Source organism: Onychostoma macrolepis, chromosome 03 (assembly GCF_012432095.1).
Source record: "Onychostoma macrolepis isolate SWU-2019 chromosome 03, ASM1243209v1, whole genome shotgun sequence".
Classification (NCBI taxonomy): Eukaryota; Metazoa; Chordata; class Actinopteri; order Cypriniformes; family Cyprinidae; genus Onychostoma; species Onychostoma macrolepis.
In genome coordinates this window covers 49,558,454-49,580,074 of record NC_081157.1, presented here as the reverse complement: position 1 = coordinate 49,580,074, position 21,621 = coordinate 49,558,454, and the positions used below count along the sequence as shown (strand labels likewise).

The following is a 21,621-nucleotide window of genomic DNA, read 5'->3' as shown; positions in this document are numbered from 1 at the left end:
GCCCCCAGTGCTCCGTTGGATTGCGCAATTTGCGCAGCACCTGACGAAGTTTGACTTTGACAATAGGAGGTATATAAAAGACTGGCAAACTGTCTTTATGTTTAAAATCATAAAGGAATTATGGTTAGGGCACCAAAATGGCTAGCAGCAGCACTGCACATATAAACCCTGATAAGATCTCGTGAATAAATGTTGATTAAACAGCTTCTCTGCTGCAGCCCGACTGGCAGAAAGAATCGTGTTGTTGCACGAAAGATGCATCCAATTGAAATGCATTAGTTTAAAAAACGTGCTGGACTTACGAAAATAACGAAATAAACATGTCCCTGCCACGAATAAATAGATTAAATTACGTGACTAAATCACGAACTGCCGTGAGACCGGGTTGTTAATTCAGAGCCACGCAGACACGTTCATCCATCGGGGCGTTTTGTGCATATAGCCAAGTTGTTATATCAACGTTATATTGTATAAATAATGAAGCGTATTTTATATGAGATAAATTAGTTAAATCCCATTGATTAAAAACCTTCTATCAAATAATTAATTCTACTGGTCATTCAGCGCGCACAGCTCAAAACAGAAATGCAGAACATTAATAACTGTCATATACATAACGTTATAAGAAGAGCACTATTGTAAAAAATGATGTGAATTCTTAGGGTTTTGCTGACTTTTAATGTTAACTATCTTTTAATCAGAACATAAAACATTATTCACTCCGTTTGTATCTGCGAGGCGTCCATTACACTGTAATATTATTTAAGGTTTTATCCTTTATTTATCAATTTTAGCTTCAGAGAACCAAATCGTAGAAATTCGGTTTTGATCTGATTAATTGATATTAATCAATATTGTATAATTTATACCCTATTAACAACCCGTCCCGCGAGTATTAATATAGTATAAATCAGCAATGCTTCTTATTGTTGATAAGAATACAGAATTGATTGGGAAATTGCCTGAGCAACAGGTAACACGATCTATGGCAAATAATTTAACGATTTGAAAATCAAGGCACCAGACTATTCATTAAAAATGAATCGAGCGTTTATTTACTATTCTAAGGCACAATACAAATAACCAAAACACATACACACACACATACACATATTATGGCAAGATCAAAGCAGTTTGAAGGAAGGTAACTATTCTCTTCTCTTGAGAATTAAGGACGACCTTATGGGGACGTCACAAACGGAAGACTCAGTTATTGTTATCTTTTAACGATTCATTTAATTCAACCAGCTTCAGTGAATAAGAGATTTGTCTGTTTTACTTGCTGTGAGTTTGAAGTTGAATTGAAGGCTGTACTTCTTGAAGGGTTGCTGGAGGGAAACCCAGGACTTTCAACCACGTTTCTTGCAGTTGCACCAGTTGTTTCACCCCGTTCTTTGTTCTGAGCACTGTTCAAAGTTGGGGTGTCTGTTTTATTGGACAGAATTAAGTCCATCCTAGTCACGGTCTGACCCAATCACATTGTCTCTGTAGGGCGGAGCCCCGCCCAACATGACTAATATTTCGTGCATACATTATCTGCTCATAAATATGTCACCTGAGCCACAATACCTAGCAGATTTCTACAAAGTGTTATAATCATACCTTGTGATGCTAAAAGTCAACATTCATCTATTTCAATGTACTGGAATCAGCATAACGTGTAATTTAATATCAAACATGAGATACCTATATTGAATACCTATAATTTTATCTACTAAACGAGTTAAGTCATAGATTAAAAATATCCTAAATTCTGATAACTACAGTCAGATATATGAAACATAAAATACCACATTCGTATATGTATTGTCTCTTAGATATATTGCGTTTAATAGCAGCAGTCTTTTCCAAATTGTGCTTTTGAAAGAAACTCTGTGTGACTAGAGATTCTTTGTTGTCCGAGCACAAGAGGCGGCATCGTCTTGGAATGCAACTTGGAAAAGGGGGTTTGCTCTGGGGTCACCAGGATGTCTGTGCTGTAGGTTTGTTCAAGTCTGGTTAACATATATCTGTCTTTCCTTGTTGATACCATCATTGAATTATGGTCAAAAGCAATCAGGAGATTTAGGGAGGGCCTGAGCTGGAACAAGTCCAGATCCCACGTGCTTTGTACTGTCTGTTTATTTGACTTTATTTATGGTAAACTGGTCAAGACCAACATTGAAAATCCTGTGCTTCAAAGAATGGCCAGATGTTCTCCTCCCAGCTTCATGAGATGATAAGGAGAACAGACAGGAAGCTTAGTCATTTGTAACTTTTACGAGCTGATGGAGGAAGGACTCAGGAATGTTCTTGAGTTAAGATTATGCGTGTGCGTTCTTTTCGGCCAGGTTCTACAACACATTTTCCCTGTGTGTTAACGTCAGTATTTATGACTGTCGAATGTCTGACTTGATTCTTGGTAATGTATTTTGACCCCGCCCCCAAAACATATGATTCGACTATCAGTCGACTGTCAGCAAGATTCGAAAATTCCGATTGGACTATGAAAATCCTTAGTCGGGGAAACCCCTAGAGTAATGATGTTAAATTCAGCTTTGATCACAGCAATAAATTAAAATTTTAACATTCAAATAAAAAACAGTTATCTTGAACTGAAATATCATTTCACAATGTTATAGTTTCACTGTTTTTTGTTTGTTTGTAGTTTTTTTTTTTTTTTACAATAAATATAGCTGTGGTGAGTATAAGAGACTACTGTCAAAGATGCAAAAAATCCTACTGACCCCAGACTTTTGAACAGTTGTGTAAATTACAATTATGATGTTCCTCCCACTTCAATAAAACTGTGGCATATGTAGACTGTGTCTGTTCCCTGAATACTGAGGACAAATTATATGCTTACTAAGGGAAATAGAATAAAATCGGATTGCGATTTAACCAAATTTTAGCAAAGTAAGCTAAATAATGTCACAAAACTCTGGACTATTGGTAGTACCCAGAATATCAAAGTCCAGTAAAGGAGGCAGAGATTTTTCACATTTTACTCTTAAAATCTCGAGTAGCCTTCTGATAATGTTTGGTGCTCAGACACACTCTCTCTGTTAAATCTAGATTAAAAATACATCTTTTTACTCAAGCATTCACATAACACATCTCATAACCTTGTACTCTACTAATAAATGCACAATCATCTTTTGCCTGAAATAATATGAATAGCATCTCTGCTAATTCTTCTTTTGTTTTCCTGTTTCTATCTCTCATGTTTCCATCCCAGTGTTACTACAGCTTGGGTCCAGCCTCACTTGTGGTTACTTCAGATGATGTCAACACTCATGAAGACCCCAGATGATGGCAACTATAGATGAACATACCAACCTGACAAATGTTATGTATTGCAATCATTGCCTTAAAGCATACATAGAGTGATTTTCAACCCACTTTGTATTGTTACTATGATAGTAATATTTGTGAACGAACAAGGTTTGATCTTTCTCTGAGTTCCATGAAATATCCCCATTTATTTGTCAGCCAAATAATGTTTTGCATTATCTGAATATTGTTCATTTACATAATACAGACTTTGTGACAGTATAAAGTAGATTTAAATTCACCAAACTTACCCTTTAATGTTTATCATGAAAAGATGCTCCCCATTGAGTCACAGTCGCCTTGAGCAAAACGCCGGTGAACCGCAGGCGGCGTCCGCTGGTGGGCCGCCAGTGGCCCGCTAGTCTTATGTTAGCTGGGTTCTTATTCATGTTTGAACATAAGGGCGCAATACAGGACTGATTACTTTCAATCTTATCCACTGTTCTGTTAGCGCATTCACCGGACCAGAAGGGTTTTCCCTACTATGCATATGTCATGTTGTGAAATAGGGAAATAGGCATATCCACCCTTTTGTTCTTGTTTGTAGTGTCCATCATTGTCCTCCTGAGGGCAGGAGTGAGCTAATAAAAGTACCAGTGAGTTTCAGAGAGACAGGGACTGACAAATGAAAGGCGAAACTTGATCACAGATTAGTATTAATTCAGATTATATTAGTATTCTTACAGCAATGTTTGCATGACTCCTAATATAAATGTTAGGATTCAATAAATGTTTAAATAAATAAATGGAATAAGATATCAAACAAAGGGTTCAGTGTATTGAAAGACAGACGTCCTACATGTTCATTATCAAATCAGAACATTAAGGCCTGGACAGGGTTTAGACTAAACCAGGATTAGGCCATAGTTCAATAAGGACATTTAAGTAATTTTTATAAACATGCTTAAAAAAAAACAATACTGGTGTGCCTTTTGAGTCAAAACAAAGGCACTGATATATTTTAAGATCAGTCAGTGCAAGTTTTGTTCAGTTGAAACAACCCAGACTTACATTTTAGTCTAGGACTAGGCTTAAGCCTGTGAAACCAGGGGTAGAGTTGCTTATTTCCCACCACAACTTATTTACATTATGAATTGTTTTGCAGCAGTTTGTTTCTGTATTCTGTAAGCGAAAGTAAGGCTAGTTTAGTTAGAAATATGCAATTTTGTCAAGAAATATACAGTACAGTAAGTGCACTGCAGAATTTGGAGACAAAGTCATTTTGGTATGAACATGAGAAACAGTGTAGGTGTCCTATTTCTCACAGGCAAGATGGTTCTTCTCATACAATGGTTAAGAGTGTGAAACACGCACTAAAACACCCACGCTGACTGAGGTGCTCAGACTACAGTAGTTCATGCCACTGACTGCATATGGAGTGAATATTGTGCCAAAATTATACGAACAAATGCAGTGTTTTGGCAAATAAACAATCTGCTTTGCAAAGAAAAACTCGACTTTCAAACAAATGCAAAGTGATTTGCAAATACAAAACTCTATTTGAGAGAAAATGCAGAGGTATGGACAAATATATGTATTGTGTGTTACAACTGTGAGGCTCATTTGCCTTTTTATGAGGAAACTTGGCTTGATTTTCTCACACGTGTCAAAGCAGATTTTCTCACAAGTGCAATTGAGCAACTTTCTTTTCCAAAAACAGCAGATGGCGCTGTCGGTCAATTTCCGCTAGTCTCCCGAGACCCGAAACACCTCTTTACCTTTTCAGATCAATACGAGTGGGGAACAGGTGAGTTTCTGTCTCTATCTCTATAATTAACCATTTAAATGTTTTCACAAAGTGACCCTACTACAGGGTCAGTGAAATTCACAACAAGTGCTGTAAAGTTTGTTAACATGATTGATTAGTTCAAAAATCAGTAGTGACATGGCTAAACATTTAACTAGGCAGTCTTTCCCTATAAAAACTGATCCATTCTCCGTACCTCTTATCCTCTGTTGGATCGCAGCATATTGAATATACATATATATTGATATAATTGTTCAACATTCAAAACAATGCAGGGGTATAACAATATATCGTGTCACAATATATTGTAATACTAAAATGCAAATGTATTATGGATAGCGACAATATTGTGTACCAAAAATGAAAGCGTTTTGAATTTTATTTTTACATTAGGTCAAGAAAGATTTATTTTCATTCTGCTATATATGTTGAGACATAGCCTACAGTGGAGAGAAACCTCTGCAGTAAAAGTTTAAACAAGTATAAAACTACACATAGACAACCTACTGAAAGGAGTATGCTAATTTAATTATACAAATAGGCTATTATAATCAAACTAGTTAAAGTTCAGGTGAGCTTTATTGTGATTCAGCTATATAAATGTACCAAAATATAATCTAAACATTAATATCCCTTATGAAAATTAACCACGGTTTTACTAAATAAATACCATGGTATTTGTAGTAAAGCTGCCTATATAGAAATGGTAACCTGCAAAAGAAAACAAAAAACAAAACAAAAACATGGTTACCACACTTTTACTATTAGTAAAACCAACTTTAATTTTAATAAGCACTGTTAGACATTTCAAAGGGTTTTTACAGTAATTTAAGATTAAATTAAGATTTACAGTAACAGACTGTATTTGATTTACAGTTGTTAACTGTTCTGTTTTACTGTAATTCATTCATTTTAATATAGATTTCATTAGATTTTATATTTTTTATATAGAATTCATTTTATTTTTACTCTACATAGGTACTACTGGCATTCAATTAAAACAGACACAATAATTACAAAATATCAAATTCTTTATTTAAAACATTGCATGTATAACACTTAAAAATACAGACTTCCAATGCTGGAGCAGTGCATCTTCACCATTTCTCCTGTCTTAGGACGTTTAGCAGTGCATTATGTTGTGTCCTCTGGACTTATCCTTACAAAGAATCTTTAGGCAACAGAAATATAATGGGGAAAAAAAGACAAGCAGCCAGAGAATACATAGCCGTCTGCAAAACCCAGGTGTTGCTCCAAAATGTGGCAGATTTTAGTCTGACAATAGCCTGTTTGGAAAAATCCAACTAAAAATAAAGTAGCTTTTTATAAAAGGCCGAGCAACATTTTAACTCATGAAGTTAAGAATAAAAAGCTACTGTCAGGAATTATATTAGTAGCTCTTTAAAATGCAAATGTTCGTCATCTGAGTCACTCCGAGAAGAGTCCTCGCTGTCCAGAGTGTGTCTTCACCCGTGTAGCACGCTGTTTATTAAACCACTGTGTATTAAAATGCTCAGCGTGAACTTGTTCCTTCTCCCCAATTCACAGGACAAGAGTGACACCAGAAGAGAAATATTCATTATTTTGCTTAGCTAAAAAATACGCAATTATTTTAGACACAAATGATTGCACAGTGTTACATCATTTAAAAAAGTTTTAGATATTGTTCTAAATAATGTGATTTGTTTTCCTCTTTTTAAATTAATAATTAATAACCTCTTGGGTGATATTACTATATACTAAATTGTCTAAGCTTTCATTTTTGGTACACAATATTGTCGCTATCCATAATACATTTGCATTTTAGTATTACAATATATTGTGACACGATATATTGTTATACCCCTGCATTGTTTTGAATGTTGAAAAATTGTATCAATATATATATATATATTCTATATCCCGCGATCCAACAGAAGATAAGAGGTACGGAGAATGGATCAGTTTTTATAGGGAAAGACTGCCTAGTTAAATGTTTAGCCATGTCACTACTGATTTTTTAACTAATCAATCATGTTAACAACTGTACAGCACTTGTTGTGAATTTCACTGACCCTGTAGTAGGGTCACTTTGTGAAAACATCTAAATGGTTAATTATAGAGATATTAAGACAGAAACTCACCTGTTCCCCACTCGTATTGATCTGAAAAGGTAAAGAGGTGTTTCGGGTCTCGGGAGACTAGCGGAAATTGACCGACAGCGCCATCTGACGCGTGTGAGAAAATCTGCTTTGACGCGTGTGAGAAAATCAAGCCAAGTTTCCTCTTAAAAAGGCAAATGAGTCTCACAGTTGTAACACACAATACATATATTTGTCCATACCTCTGCATTTTCTCTCAAATAGAGTTTTGTATTTGCAAATCACTTTGCTTTGTTTGAAAGTCGAGTTTTTCTTTGCAAAGCAGATTGTGTTTATTTGCAAAACACTGGATTTGTTTGTATAATTTTGGCACAATATTCACTCCATAACTGCACACTGCCTGACTGCCAAACAAGGAACTGCATGTTAAGAGACAGGTTTTCTCAAAGAGATTTGTAACTGGATTAAAGGCACCAAGCTTCTTCAGACTTGTGGAGTGTTATTATCTTGGTGATCTGCCAACTGCTGACAAAAATGTCTCACACATTTGTTTTTTTCTGTCTGTTTGTGTGTCACCTTGTTGGTAAGTTATATTTTTAATATGGCAACATCGAACATTATTCAAATTAATATACAATGATAACTATGAAATTATTGCATCACTAACTAAAGTGTTCCTGTGTATTCTCAAGGTGTGTCTGGTGTTGAGACAGATAAAACGAAGTCAGCAGAAGTGATGGAGGGAGATTCTGTCACTCTACACACTGATCTGACTGAAATACAGGGTGATGATCTGATTCTCTGGACATTTGGACCTAAAAAGACGCACATAGCTAAAATTAATAGAGCACATCATGAGATCTTTCATGATAATGTTGATGGGAGATTCAGAGACAGACTGCACCTGGAAAATCAGACCGGATCACTCACCATAACAAACACCAGCACAGAACACTCTGGACCTTATAAAATAGAAATTGTCTCTGAAAATCAGGTCTCAAGCAAGACTTTCAGTGTTACTGTCTACGGTAAGCAGAGCATAACACTGTAATTTTAAATATTTTAAAATATTGCACTCAATACCTGCAATAATATTTTAAGTTTATTTATTTGTTTGTTTGTTTAGGGTGGCGTAAGATGAACCTCCCACTGTGGAGGGTGTATTTAATTTCTAGCGATTATCGCTGATTTGATTGCACAGATACTATTTAAACTAAACTGAGCTAGACAATGACATCTCTGAATTTAATAATGAAATGCCTTTAACTGAAAATTGAGTGTTTAATCTCATCATTATACATTACTGACACTCTATCCTCCAATTTGATACTGTTAAGTGCTTTGACACAATCTGTATTGTTAAAAGTGCTATATAAATAAAGGTGACTTGACTTGACTTAATGTATAAAAAATGTAACGTATTAATTAATGAAAATCCTGAGCTTGTCCATTGGTCCTCTGTGCTCAACTGCACGTTCATGAGACTCTATTAGTGCCACAGTTCAAGAACGCACCACTTACTGATCATTTATTGGACTGTTCTATTTGCTACTCCTACAAATTTTCTACAATTCTCATGAGATTTCACACAGATTTCACACAGAGCCTCACACAAAGGAAAAAATAAAGTTGAAAAAAGTATCGGGTAGGGTTAGGGTAGGTGTAGGGAGGGCTTTATTGTCCCAATAAGGTGGCATTCATTTAATAATTTGAATTAAAACTATAATTTACACTCAATACGTTATTATTGCATACTGTTTTATAATGTACTACAATACTGAGGTGCACATAATTGCCACTATTTCCAATAAGTAGTATAAATAGCAGAAAATCTTGCTATTTTAACATAGTGTAAATATAATCTATAAACTATTTGCACTTTGTGTAAATAGCATATTGTTAAAAAATACCGCTATTTGCACTTAGTGTAAATAGTATCTATCGCAAAAAAATTATGCTATTTGCACTTAGTGTAAATAGCATCTATCACTATTTAAACAGTGCAAATAGCTGCTGCCTTTTTTTAATGAATCTTTGCAAATCGCCTTTCCTAATAATGTGCTAATTTGCAAGTTCAACAATGAATGGCTAAAGTAAACAGTCTCTCAGAGAGTGACATGGAAGAGAGGGGCGGGGTCAGCAGAGCTAATTTGCATTTAAAGGAACATGACATAAAACGGCTTGCTATGAACAAAGCTGTTTTTGACAGGGTAAAAAGGGTGTTGTTTTACACTACCATTGAAAAATTTTAACCAAACTATGTTACAGACTTTTCATTAAAACCCTAAAGAATCATATCAACTTGTGAAAATGGGCATCCAATTACCCCTTTAAAGATTTAAATCTAAAAGCATCAATGTTTTACAATAATAAGTGATACTATGGTAAAGGCTTGCTTGCATAGTCTTTTGCATCGCTTATAAATATTTCTGCATTGTATGGTGATCATAATCCACATCGGATCTCAAACAGAAGTTATTTCAAACACTTGCTGCTGTCTGAAAGTGAGTGTTGAGCTAAAATTATTTTAAAAAGTCTTTAATGTTGGTGTTATAGCTACAGGTGCATCTCAATAAATTAGAATGTCGTGGAAAAGTTATTTTATTTCAGTAATTCAACTCAAATTGTGAAACTCGTTTATTAAATAAATTCAATGCACACAGACTGAAGTAGTTGAAGTCTTTGGTTCTTTTAATTGTGATGATTTTGGCTCACATTTAACAAAAACCCACCGATTCACTATCTCAACAAATTAGAATACTTCATAAGACCAATAAAAAAAATTTAAAAAAATTTTTTTAGTGAATTGTTGGCCTTCTGGAAAGTATGTTCATTTACTGTATATGTACTCAATACTTGGAAGGGGCTACTTTTGCTTTAATTACTGCCTCAATTCGACGTGGCATGGAGGTGATCAGTTTGTGGCACTGCTGAGGTGGTATGGAAGCCCAGGTTTCTTTGACAGTGGCCTTCAGCTCATCTGCATTTTTTGGTCTCTTGTTTCTCATTTTCCTCTTAATACCCCATCGATTCTCTATGGGGTTCAGGTCTGGTGAGTTTGCTGGCCAGTTAAGCACACCAACACCATGGTCATTTAACCAACTTTTGGTGCTTTTGGCAGTGTGGGCAGGTGCCAAATCCTGCTGGAAAATGAAATCAGCATCTTTAAAAAGCTGGTCAGCAGAAGGAAGCATGAAGTGCTCCAAAATTTCTTGGTAAACAGGTGCAGTGACTTTGGTTTTCAAAAAACACAATGGACCAACGCCAGCAGATGACGTTGCACCCCAAATCATCACAGACTGTGGAAACTTAACACTGGACGTCAAGCAACTTGGGCTATGAGTTTCTCCACCCTTCCTCCAGACTCTAGGACCTTGGTTTCCAAATGAAATACAAAACTTGCTCTCATCTGAAAAGAGGACTTTGGACCACTGGGCAACAGTCCAGTTCTTCTTCTCCTTAGCCCAGGTAAGACGCCTCTGACGTTGTCTGTGGTTCAGGAGTGGCTTAACAAGAGGAATATGACAACTGTAGCCAAATTCCTTGACATGTCTGTGTGTGGTGGCTCTTGATGCCTTGACCCCAGCCTCAGTCCATTTCTTGTGAAGTTCACCAAAATTCTTGAATCGATTTTGCTTGACAATCCTCATAAGGCTGCGGTTCTCTCGGTTGGTTGTGCATCTTTTTCTTCCACACTTTTTCCTTCCACTCAACTTTCTGTTAACATGCTTGGATACAGCACTCTGTGAACAGCCAGCTTCTTTGGCAATGAATGTTTGTGGCTTACCCTCCTTGTGAAGGGTGTCAATAATTGTCTTCTGGACAACTGTCAGATCAGCAGTCTTCCCATGACTGTGTAGCCTAGTGAACCAAACTGAGAGACCATTTTGAAGGCTCAGGACACCTTTGCAGGTGTTTTGAGTTGATTAGCTGATTGGTATGTCACCATATTCTAATTTGTTGAGATAGTGAATTGGTGGGTTTTTGTTAAATGTGAGCCAAAATCATCACAATTAAAAGAACCAGAGACTTAAACTACTTCAGTCTGTGCGCACTGAATTTATTTAATACACGAGTTTCTCAATTTGAGTTGAATTACTGAAATAAATTAACTTTTCCACAACATTCTAATTTATTGAGATGCACCTGTATATGAAATGATCTGCGGCGCTGACACTCTCCAGACGTGGAGAAACTTCACCTTTGTTCACAGCCAATCCTCTAGCCCGAGCTGTGCCTCTTTGGCCCAAGGTACTCGTCGGTCCAAAAAAACCCTGTCCATTGGCTTCGAGCAAGCCCAGACGGGGCACGATCAAGCCCCGGAAGTGACAGTGGAAACGCGACTGGTCCTAGCCAACACGGTCTCACCCCAACTAGTCATATATTGACATTTGGTCAGGACCCTTTGGCGTCGCTTTTTGACGCTCAAGGTACTCCTTTAGCGTCATTTTTCGACGCACAGTGTCCTCCATTGTTTTCAGTTGTTTGTCTTAATTTAATGGTTCCCATGCATTTGTATTAAATATGAATAATTTTATATAAATGTATACTTTCATTGGAGCACGTAACCCCACCCCTACCCTAAACCTACCCACTTCTGAACAATATAAAACACGTAACAGACAAATAAAAGTACAGCCATAGGTATTTATTGCAAAAAACAACCATAAACAAGCAGAATAAACGCATTACAAACATGTCGTGTTGCATTCCAAGTCTTCTGAAGCCATACGATATCTTTATGCGAAGAAGAGAGTAAAACATAAAGGTTTAAATCGCTGAAAATGATCCCGCTTCGTTAACGCGCTCACATCTCATTCAAATGATACTCCCGTAGCATGACGCAATTGGTCACGAGACACTCAAGAGCCAATGGCATTTCACAACAGTATGACGCAATCGGTCACGAGACACACAAGAGCCAATTGCTAACGTAAGGCTTCTTCTGGCGGCATTTTTTGAATTCACACACAGAGACGGCACACAGGAAGAGCTTTACGGCGGACGGAGACGGCGACTGCGTCTATTCTTCTCACAAATCAATCGTTTTGCCTCGAAAGACTTGGAATATTATTATTATTATTTTTTTTAATTATGACGGTTGTTGTATCTGCCTGTTATATCTTGTGTTTTATTGACAAATGGTAGGTTTAGGGGCAGGGGTTGGGTTACGTGCTCATAAATGTGTAAATAGTGTAATATAAATAAAACTGTTGTGACACACCCCAACATATATGCAACAATGGCAATATTATTGCCCAATATATAATTTAATCATGACGATAAGCCTTTGCGTAGGCATATTGACGCTAAGGATTTCTTATTTAAAGCAATGGAGGACCCTGCACGTCGAAAAATGACACTAAAGGGGTACCCTGTGAGTCAAAAAGAGACGCTAAAGGGTCCTGACCAAGCGTCAATATGTGACGAGTTGGGAGTGAGACCGTGTTGTCCTAGCACACACTGGCACACACTAGCACGCACGCTTTCGGCCCGACAGTGGAAACACAGCTCATGTGACTCCAGTTGTTTGACCTTAATTTTGTAAAGGTTAATTTCAATGAAGGTCCTAATTTCTATTGAAATTCAGAATTTTTTGATTAATCACCTAATGATTTTACATGGGTTAAGTTAACTCTAATGTGAGGAAAGTCAAACCAGACCTCTTTTATGTCTAGTTTAGTTTTATATTTAGTCTAATTTCAGCTAGATTACAGCTAAAGTGAAAACAGACTCACCTTGCCCCACTTTCCTCTTCATTTCAGATGCCTTTCATTTCTGTTTTTACAATTTTATTTATTTGAAACAGTTTTATGTTTTATGGAAATGTATTATGTTTTTTTTTTTTTTTTCAAAAACATGAAAATATCTATTCTAAATGCTAAGAAGGGAGTTAAGACCAGGGGCCTCATTTATGAAATGTTGCACAGAAATGTTGATTGTTGTATCTTACGATCATTTCTCAAATGTGCATATTGATTCATAGAACAAACATATGCACAGAAAATACACATACACCTCTCTTCCAGATATGAAATCTATTAATTGCAAATGATCTGGAAACTGAGTCAGCTGAATGGGTTCAGTTCTCCACACTGTAAACACCCCTCAAATTAATTAAAGTCATTAACATACAAAAAGAGCAGCAATCAACGTCCAGATCCTTTAGAGTGGCAAGCTGCAAGAATTGCTTAGATTTCCAAACTTTATCTGCATTACTCTGACTCTCTGCCACAAGGGAAAGTGTGTATGTCTGCCAAGAACCTGATGTGGCGCTAAACACTTTCCCACATCAAATAAATATGAATAACTACCAGTTTCAGCACTGATCTCTAAATGACTAAATGACACACTAAATGACTTCTCAAACTCTCAACACATTCACTCATAGACAATATTTCTCTCTCTCTCATTTTCCAGCTTTTCTTTCTATTCCTGTCATCAGCAGTTACTCTCCATCAAATCCCTCATCATCTGAAAGATCACCAAGCTCCAGATGTGTGCTGCTGTGTTCAGTGGTGAATGTGACACAGGTGACTCTGTCCTGGTTCAAGGGAAACAGTTTACTCTCCTCCATAAGTGTCCCGGAGCTCAACACCACCATCTCTCTACATCTGGAGGTGGAATATAAGGATAACAACACCTACAGCTGTGTGCTCAACAATCCCATCAGTCACCGGTCCAGACATCTCAACATCTCTGATTTGTGTCAGCCAGAGAAGAGTTCTTGTATTTGTAAGTATAAACAATTATTTGCTTCCTTCTAAGATTGTCTGTTATAGACACAACTCAAGTCAGATCATATCAAAACACATTATTAGGGACAAGAATCAAAAGGAGTGCAATGATTCCAATTGTTTTTGCATTTATTGATTCAGGTTTCTTTTAGAACTTATTAATGATTCTTTTAGTTTTAAGAAATACTTGTATTTTTGCTCCTTTCTTGCTCAAATGACAATTAACTATTGTTAAATAAACACTAAGTTAGAACTTTTAAAACTTGAACTACCTTTAAGTGCACATAACTCTACATAAGACCAGCAACATTTTACACAAATACAGATGACTGCAATGCATTGCAAACATGCGGTAAATTTGTACATGCTTCACACATACTTCTATTACTGAGGGGGAAAAAAGTCAGTAAATTGAACTGAATTTCCACAAAAATGTGTTTAAATTTATGCAAACACACAAATTGTAATGTAATCCATTGAGGTGAGTTAAAGTTGAACCCAAAATGCTGCTCTAATAACCAAAATGACAACTTGGAAAAAACATGACTACAGCCATAAAATAACATGAACAAGAACTTGACTTGAAACTAGTGATGGCCGCTTTTGAATCTGCTTTTGTGAATCAATTGTTTGGAGCACGTATCAAACTGCCAAAGTGACGTGATTTCTGTAAACGAGGCTTCATTACGCCATAACTGTTTCGAAACGTTTCGAAATTTCAATGGTTCGCCATTGGGGAGGGGGTCTCTGTGAACCTGTGAATCGTGCGAGTTCATTGAGATCGCCCCAGCGGCAAACCATTGAACCAGCGTCTATGGTTTTGTCCTGATCTCGGATCAGTTTAATCAGTTTTAGATACTTTTATAGAGACATTTGTGTAATTAAAAGGATGAGACATAGTTGATAGTTTCTTAGTGGCCTCTATATAGAAGCTGTCCATAAAACAAACAAAGCAAGCCCTGCAAATTAATCTAAAATATTTTAAAAACCCCATATTATATATACACTTCATATTAAATGGTATTTTATTATTTTATTGCATTTTATGTATTATACTTTCAATAAAACATTTGCAATGGGCTTTTAAAGCCGTTTTTATGAATGTTTTAGCCTGAGTTTTTGTTGCATTTACACACTTTTGACCAGCAGGCACCACCAGCGTGTGGTGTTTTGAGCGCTTCGAAACAGTGAATCATTTTGCAAAGCAATTGGTTCAATTGATTCAAAGCTTCAAAAAGGTTTGTTTCTCCCATCACTACTTGAAACATATACTCACAAACAATGGGTTACCTGAACAAAGCTAGACAAGAAACAATAGGAACACAAGGGCTATTTATACACAAAGACTAATCACAAACAAGCAACAGCTGAGAGCAATCAAGACAATCAACCAATGACAAACAGAGAATAGTCATCCAGGACTAAATCAACCAAAGAGAAAAGGCTTGTTTGAGATGCGCCGCGCCTCGCCTGAAATGTAGTTGAGAGTAGGCGGCTGCAGTGAGAGGAGGAGTGAAATAAGCGCAGTCAAGACGGACAGTTCTGACCTCTTGAAGTGGAACAGATACCAACGAGATCAAAGGCGGATATCGCATTATTCTCACTCATATGCTTTGCTGCTGATAAACATGATATAATTTCAGTTCTGTTGCTTTTATATGAATATAAATATGATGAACAAGACACTCAAAGTGCTTGCTATTTAATTCCATACGAAAGGCCTATTAATCATCCATTTTTATTCTAATACAAACATGTATTTTAGATGTATTTTGTATTTTTATAGATAACACGTATTTATGTACATGTATTTTTATAGATAACATGACAACAATCACATATATCACACAGAGATCACACTGTCATAGTGTTTGGGAATATTCATGCACAATTTAAATACATAATCGCATTAAATCAGATTAAAAAAATAAAACATTTTAGAAGAGAACGCCGTGTCACGGTTGTCTGAACCAATGAGCATTAAGCTGTGTCGTCAGTCAGTCGTTTCCCATCATGCTTTTGATCAGTGCAGTCGATGGAGAGCAACTGCGCGCGACTGCTCAATCCGACACAGAGAGTTTTTTGGCACATGTCAGCATGACACTTTTGACCGGCATGCATCTCGCGGTGATCACTGGTGATCGGTTCTGTGCAGATTTTGCTCATCTCAAACAAGCCTAATATGACGCATGAACAAGGAAAACACATGGCAAGATACAAGAAGGCAAGGGAATCACATGACACATCAGGAAACTAGACTAAGCCAAATTACAAAATAAAAGACCTGAAAACATAAAAGTAAAAACCAAAACAGGTGCGACACAACGTCTGTAGACTTGTGTTAGAAAAGACCAAAAGTTTGCCTTTTAATATATCAGATGACAATGCCTGCTAAGGTACTGTAAAGACCCAGCTATACTTCAAGTGAAATCAAAGAACAACTGGTGTGATGTCATTTAAATAAAGTTTAATTGCTTCTGGATGTTTGCTAACAGTATATCGCTGGTCATGTATTTTAATTTTCTTTTTACCCTTCTGAAGCAAATGATGAAAAGAACTTTGCTGTGAGTAGCATTGTATAGTGAGGCTTAGAAAAGTTTTTTTTTTTTTTTTTTTTTCATATTGCATCACCATTCAAAACAAAGCAAATGCAATGACTGATTCTTTTCAGGTAGTGACCAATTAAACCAATAACCTGCAAGTTTTAGACACATTGGCCTTGTCTCAAACAGTGCACTTGACTAGATATGTACTTGCATACATGTAAACTTGATTATCTGATGCAAGCTCCACAGCAGACTACTACCCAATAGCCTACACTCATTACATCAAAGTGCTAGGGGCTTTCACATCAGAGGAATGTCTTCATAGTTCCTATAACTATTGGCAGAAGTAGCCACTTTTTGTCACGTTCACACCGCAGGAACTGGGAGCAGTTTTAGTTACAGGAATGCCTTTTGGGGAACTAACTGAGCTCCTACTTCAGAGTAGGTCTAACCCAGAACAACAGAAACATGTTTACATTTTGTTTAACAGTTATATATAAAAACATATTAGGACTGTTAAACAAATCATAAATTAATGAAGATTGAGAATGGGAGTGCTGTGTGCTCAGGTATTCTCAGCAATGTCAAAATAAAAAGTCCCACGCAATGACCAAAGCGGACATGTCACTTAAGAGTTCCTTCTGGTGGTCTGAATACAACCAAGAAAATGGCTCTAGGGAAAAATGTAGTGATTGTGAGACAGTTCTGATTTGTTTTTTATGGATTCATCAAAAAGAATTGTCACATAAGAATCATTCACTCACACATCAGTCAACAATGGTCTCACTGAATGTGTCTTGTTGTGTGCAACAGAAAGCAAAAAAGACTGTTAGAGTATATTAATACAGTGTCCACATTGAAGAAACAATTAACATGTCAAGAACTGCAAACAAAAACAAAACTGTATGTCGTAATAATTTTAAAATAGTTTCTCAGTTCCCTACCCTGACACTCTATTTATTGTCCATTTTTTGTTTTGGTGAACTTGTAAAATAGAATACTAAAGTCTGTGTAAAAAATATGTTACAGTAAAAAAAAAAAAAAAAAAAGAGTGAATAGATAAAATAATAAATTTGTCTTCCCTACTTAGACCGTGTCCACGGTTTGACTGAAGATGTGATCCGATTGGTCATCTCTGTCCTGGTGGGTGTGGCTACTGTTGCTGTACTGATTTATGACATCAGATCCAGAAGAGTCTGACAGGATAGAAAATAAATGCATCACAATAGCTCGTCTGATTATTCCTATAATTCTTATTACAGTTTTCCTTCTCCTGCTCTTTATCATGTTTAGTTTGTTCATCATTGGTACATTTTTCTGACATTTATTATCATCCGTGCCATCATCAACTAAAATTGTGCCATGTCTACGAACAGGAAAAGTATTTGTTTTCCATTCATTTTATTATGGTTTGTATTGGTTCTCATGCTTTATTGAATTTGTACAATATACTGTATTACATAATATTGCATTAGAAAGAGTGTTATATAATGTTGTTCTTAAAAATGCTTTAAGTTATCACAGAGCTGATTTCCACACAAGTTGTTTGTAAATGTGTAACCTATTGATCTGGCCTTGATAGCTTACTAAATATAGATTTATGTATTTTCTTGTCTTTACTGTATTATTACATTCATGTTTATTAAGATATGGTTGTGAGTTACTTAATTGTGCAGTTTAGTGGTAAGAAATGAAACAACTCCACAAACAGCATCACCTGGTTCACTCATTACTAACCAGATTGACTTTATTTTCTTTGCTCTTGGCTGACTATGGCCTGCTTTTGCCCTGTATCTGGCAAACAGTTTATTTATTTAATAATAATTTTTAATGCTTTGAAGTTGTATGTTATGTTTTGGGGAAAATTATGCATCCAGTGTTGCCAACTCATTTTTCCTGGGAAGTTGCTTTAGGAAAGTTGATTTGTTGCTAAAGGATGTTGCAATGTCATTGTGTGATGATATCATTACAGAAGGTTATTACAAGTTATGCAGAATACACGATGGCATTACTCAAACTGACTGGCCATCTCAGTGAATGTGAAATTTGTTTGTTACTATCTTATATTTGATTTGTAAAATATAAACAACACATGTTCAAAATTTGTATATTTATTTCCTAATCAGCAGTTTTAATCTGAACTGAATGTGTTTAAAAGATTTGACAACGAAAAAAAGAAGTTTGTCTCCTTGAAAAAATGAAGATATGCATGATTCATTGTTTTAATCACCTGGCAGTCCCAAAACACAGTAATAATCTGCTTCTCATGAGCAACCGTCTGTGTATGTTACTTTTTTGTGCCCTTTTTGGTCCATCCGCCTCTGTCCCAGTGTGAGTCTGTGCACAAAACTGATGAGCAAACATAAGCTTGTTTTGAAAGAGCCGTGCACAAGCATCTTACAGGATGTGGTTTGACAATGAGTGATTAATTTTTTTTTAATACAACCCGAATTCCGGAAATGTTTGGACATTTTTTACATTTGAATAAAATGAAAATTAAAAGAATTTCAAATCACATGAGCCAATATTTTATTCACAATAGAACATAGATAACATAAATGTTTAAACTGAGCAATTTTACAATTTTATGCACAAAATTTCAAATGTAATGCCTGCTACAGGTCTCAAAATAGTTGGGACAGGGGCATGTTTACCATGGTGTAGCATCTCCTCTTCTTTTCAAAACAGTTTGAAGACGTCTGGGCATCAAGGTTATGAGTTTCTGGAGTTTTGGTGTTGGAATTTGGTCCCATTCTTGCCTGAAATAGGTTTCCAGCTGCTGTAGAGTTAGTGGTCGCCTTTGACGTATTTTTCGTTTAATGATGCGCCAAATGTTGTCTATAGGTGAAAGATCTGGACTGCAGGCAGGCCAAGTCAGCACCCGGACTCTTCTACTATGAAGCCATGCTGTTGTAATAGCTGCAGTATATGGTTTTGCATTGTCCTGCTGAAATACACAAGGCCTTCCCTGAAATAGACGTCGTCTGGAGGGAGCATATGTTGCTCTAAAACCTTAATATACCTTTCAGCATTCATAGTGCCTTCCAAAACATGCAAGCTGCCCATACCGTATGCACTTATGCACCCCCATACCATCAGAGATGCTGGCTTTTGAACTGAACGCTGATAACACGCTGGAAGGTCTCCCTCCTCTTTAGCCCGGAGGACACGGCATCCGTGATTTCCAACAAGAATGTCAAATTTGGACTCGTCTGACCATAGAACACTTTTCCACTTTGAAACAGTCCATTTTAAATGAGCCTTGGCCCACAGGACATGACAGCGCTTCTGGACCATGTTCACATATGGCTTCTTTTTTGCATGATAGAGCTTTAGTTGGCATCTGCAGATGGCACGGTGGATTGTGTTTACCGACAGTGGTTTCTGGAAGTATTCCTGGACCCAAATAGTAAAGTCAATGACAGAATCATGCTGATGAGTGATGCAGTGTTGTCTGAGGGCCCGAAGACCACAGGCATCCAACAAAGGTCTTCAGCCTTGTCCCTTACGCACAGAGATTTCTCCAGTTTCTCTGAATCTTTTGATGATGTTATGCACTGTAGATGATGAGATTTGCAAAGCCTTTGCAATTTGACATTGAGGAACGTTGTTTTTAAAGTATTCCACAATCTTTTTACACACTCTGTCACAGATTGGAGAGCCTATGCCCATCTTTACTTCTGAGAGACTCTGCCTCTCTAAGACATCCCTTTTATAGCTAATCGTGTTACAGAACTGATGTGAATTAACTTAATTAGTTGCTAGATGTTCTCCCAGCTGAATCTTTTCAAAATGTCTTGCTTTTTTCAGCCCTTTGTTGCCCCCGTGCCAACTTTTTTGAGACCTGTAGCAGGCATCAAATTTTAAATGAGCTCATTTAGTGGATAAAAGTGTAAAATGTCCCTGTTTAAACATTTGTTATGTTCTCTATGTTCTATTGTGAATAAAATATTGGCTCATGTGATTTGAAAGTCTTTTAGTTTTCATTTTATTCAAATTTAAAAAATGTCCCAACATTTCTGGAATTTGGGTTGTAGTTTACTATGCAGAGACAGATAAAGTGATGATACTCCTTCTCTGTACCTGTAGTTACATTTAGTATTTTTAGTAAAGATTATTAAATGAACATTAAAATGATTTAGCAAATCTGACAATGTGTTGAGATTGTGTATTTATTTTATTTTATTTTTTCCCTACTATGATCCACCTAGGCTTACAATGTTTTTGGGAACCGCAGAGCAGATTAGTTGATCTTATGATGCTTAAGCAGTTTTTCAGCAACATTCCCCTTCTGTGAAAACCACACTGACATTCAAAAGTCATGTTTCTGCTTTTTGTCATATTAGAGAAATGCAGATAGGGTCAGGTTGTTTCTGTGAACAGAGTTCATGTGTAAGGTGTAAGAGTTGGTTAAGGTGTAAAGGATGGGCCAACAGTGTATAAATGCAATTACAGAAATTAATTACAGATGGAATTCCATAAAATTTTTTTTTAAATTACTACAATGTGAAAACATGTATGCACACAATAAGTGCATTGTATTACATAATTTAAATGTAAGTACATAGTAGTTAAGGCCACCTAATATAAAGTAGGACCTTATTTTTTGTCATATATTTATGTAAACAGATATGCAGTGAGTGAAATGAGACATTTAAATGATGTAATAAGTAATTTACAGCTATATTTTTTACAATAAGTTTAATATACAGTATTTTAAGAGAGCCGTAAAAGTAAAATTTGTTCATATTTTAGAAACATTGCAAATATGGAATTTTTGTGTGATTTTGGAGCGTGTGATTTTATTGCATGCCACTAAACAGACACACAGAATTGAGTTTTAAGAGAAAAATAAATGTGCTCCACCCAATTCACAATGAGTCAAAGTGAAAGCTGCTGCTGTGGTTTGAGTTATGCAGATCTAGAAGAAATGTGGTTTATTCTCATGGGTGGACAAACAGTATGCATAAGACAGTGTCTATTATTACAAGTGTGGAATGTTTGAAGACTTTATTTTCATCTCATAATAACATAAAACTGACTTCCCGTCACACATAACAAGCTATACTTTGAAATGAAGCAGTGAATCTATCAATGCATCAACACCATCCCTCAACAAATATAGTCAAATCACAATTCAGAAGTCAATCAGGATTAGGGCTGCGGCGGTTAAGGAATTTTATTATTAATGCGGTAAT

At 36.3% G+C, this 21,621-nt stretch overlaps 1 protein-coding gene across 1 annotated transcript; it reads left to right on the top strand.

Moving 5' to 3' along the window:
* The first annotated feature begins 7,525 nt into the window (after window positions 1-7,525).
* On the top strand, window positions 7,526-20,320 carry LOC131536106 (natural killer cell receptor 2B4-like). The gene is made up of 4 exons (XM_058768840.1): window positions 7,526-7,723; window positions 7,833-8,168; window positions 13,561-13,875; window positions 17,514-20,320. The coding sequence occupies exons 1-4, from the start codon at window positions 7,675-7,677 to the stop codon at window positions 17,621-17,623; spliced, it is 810 nt and encodes a 269-aa protein (XP_058624823.1). The 5' UTR covers window positions 7,526-7,674; the 3' UTR covers window positions 17,624-20,320.
* Window positions 20,321-21,621: the final 1,301 nt, after the last annotated feature.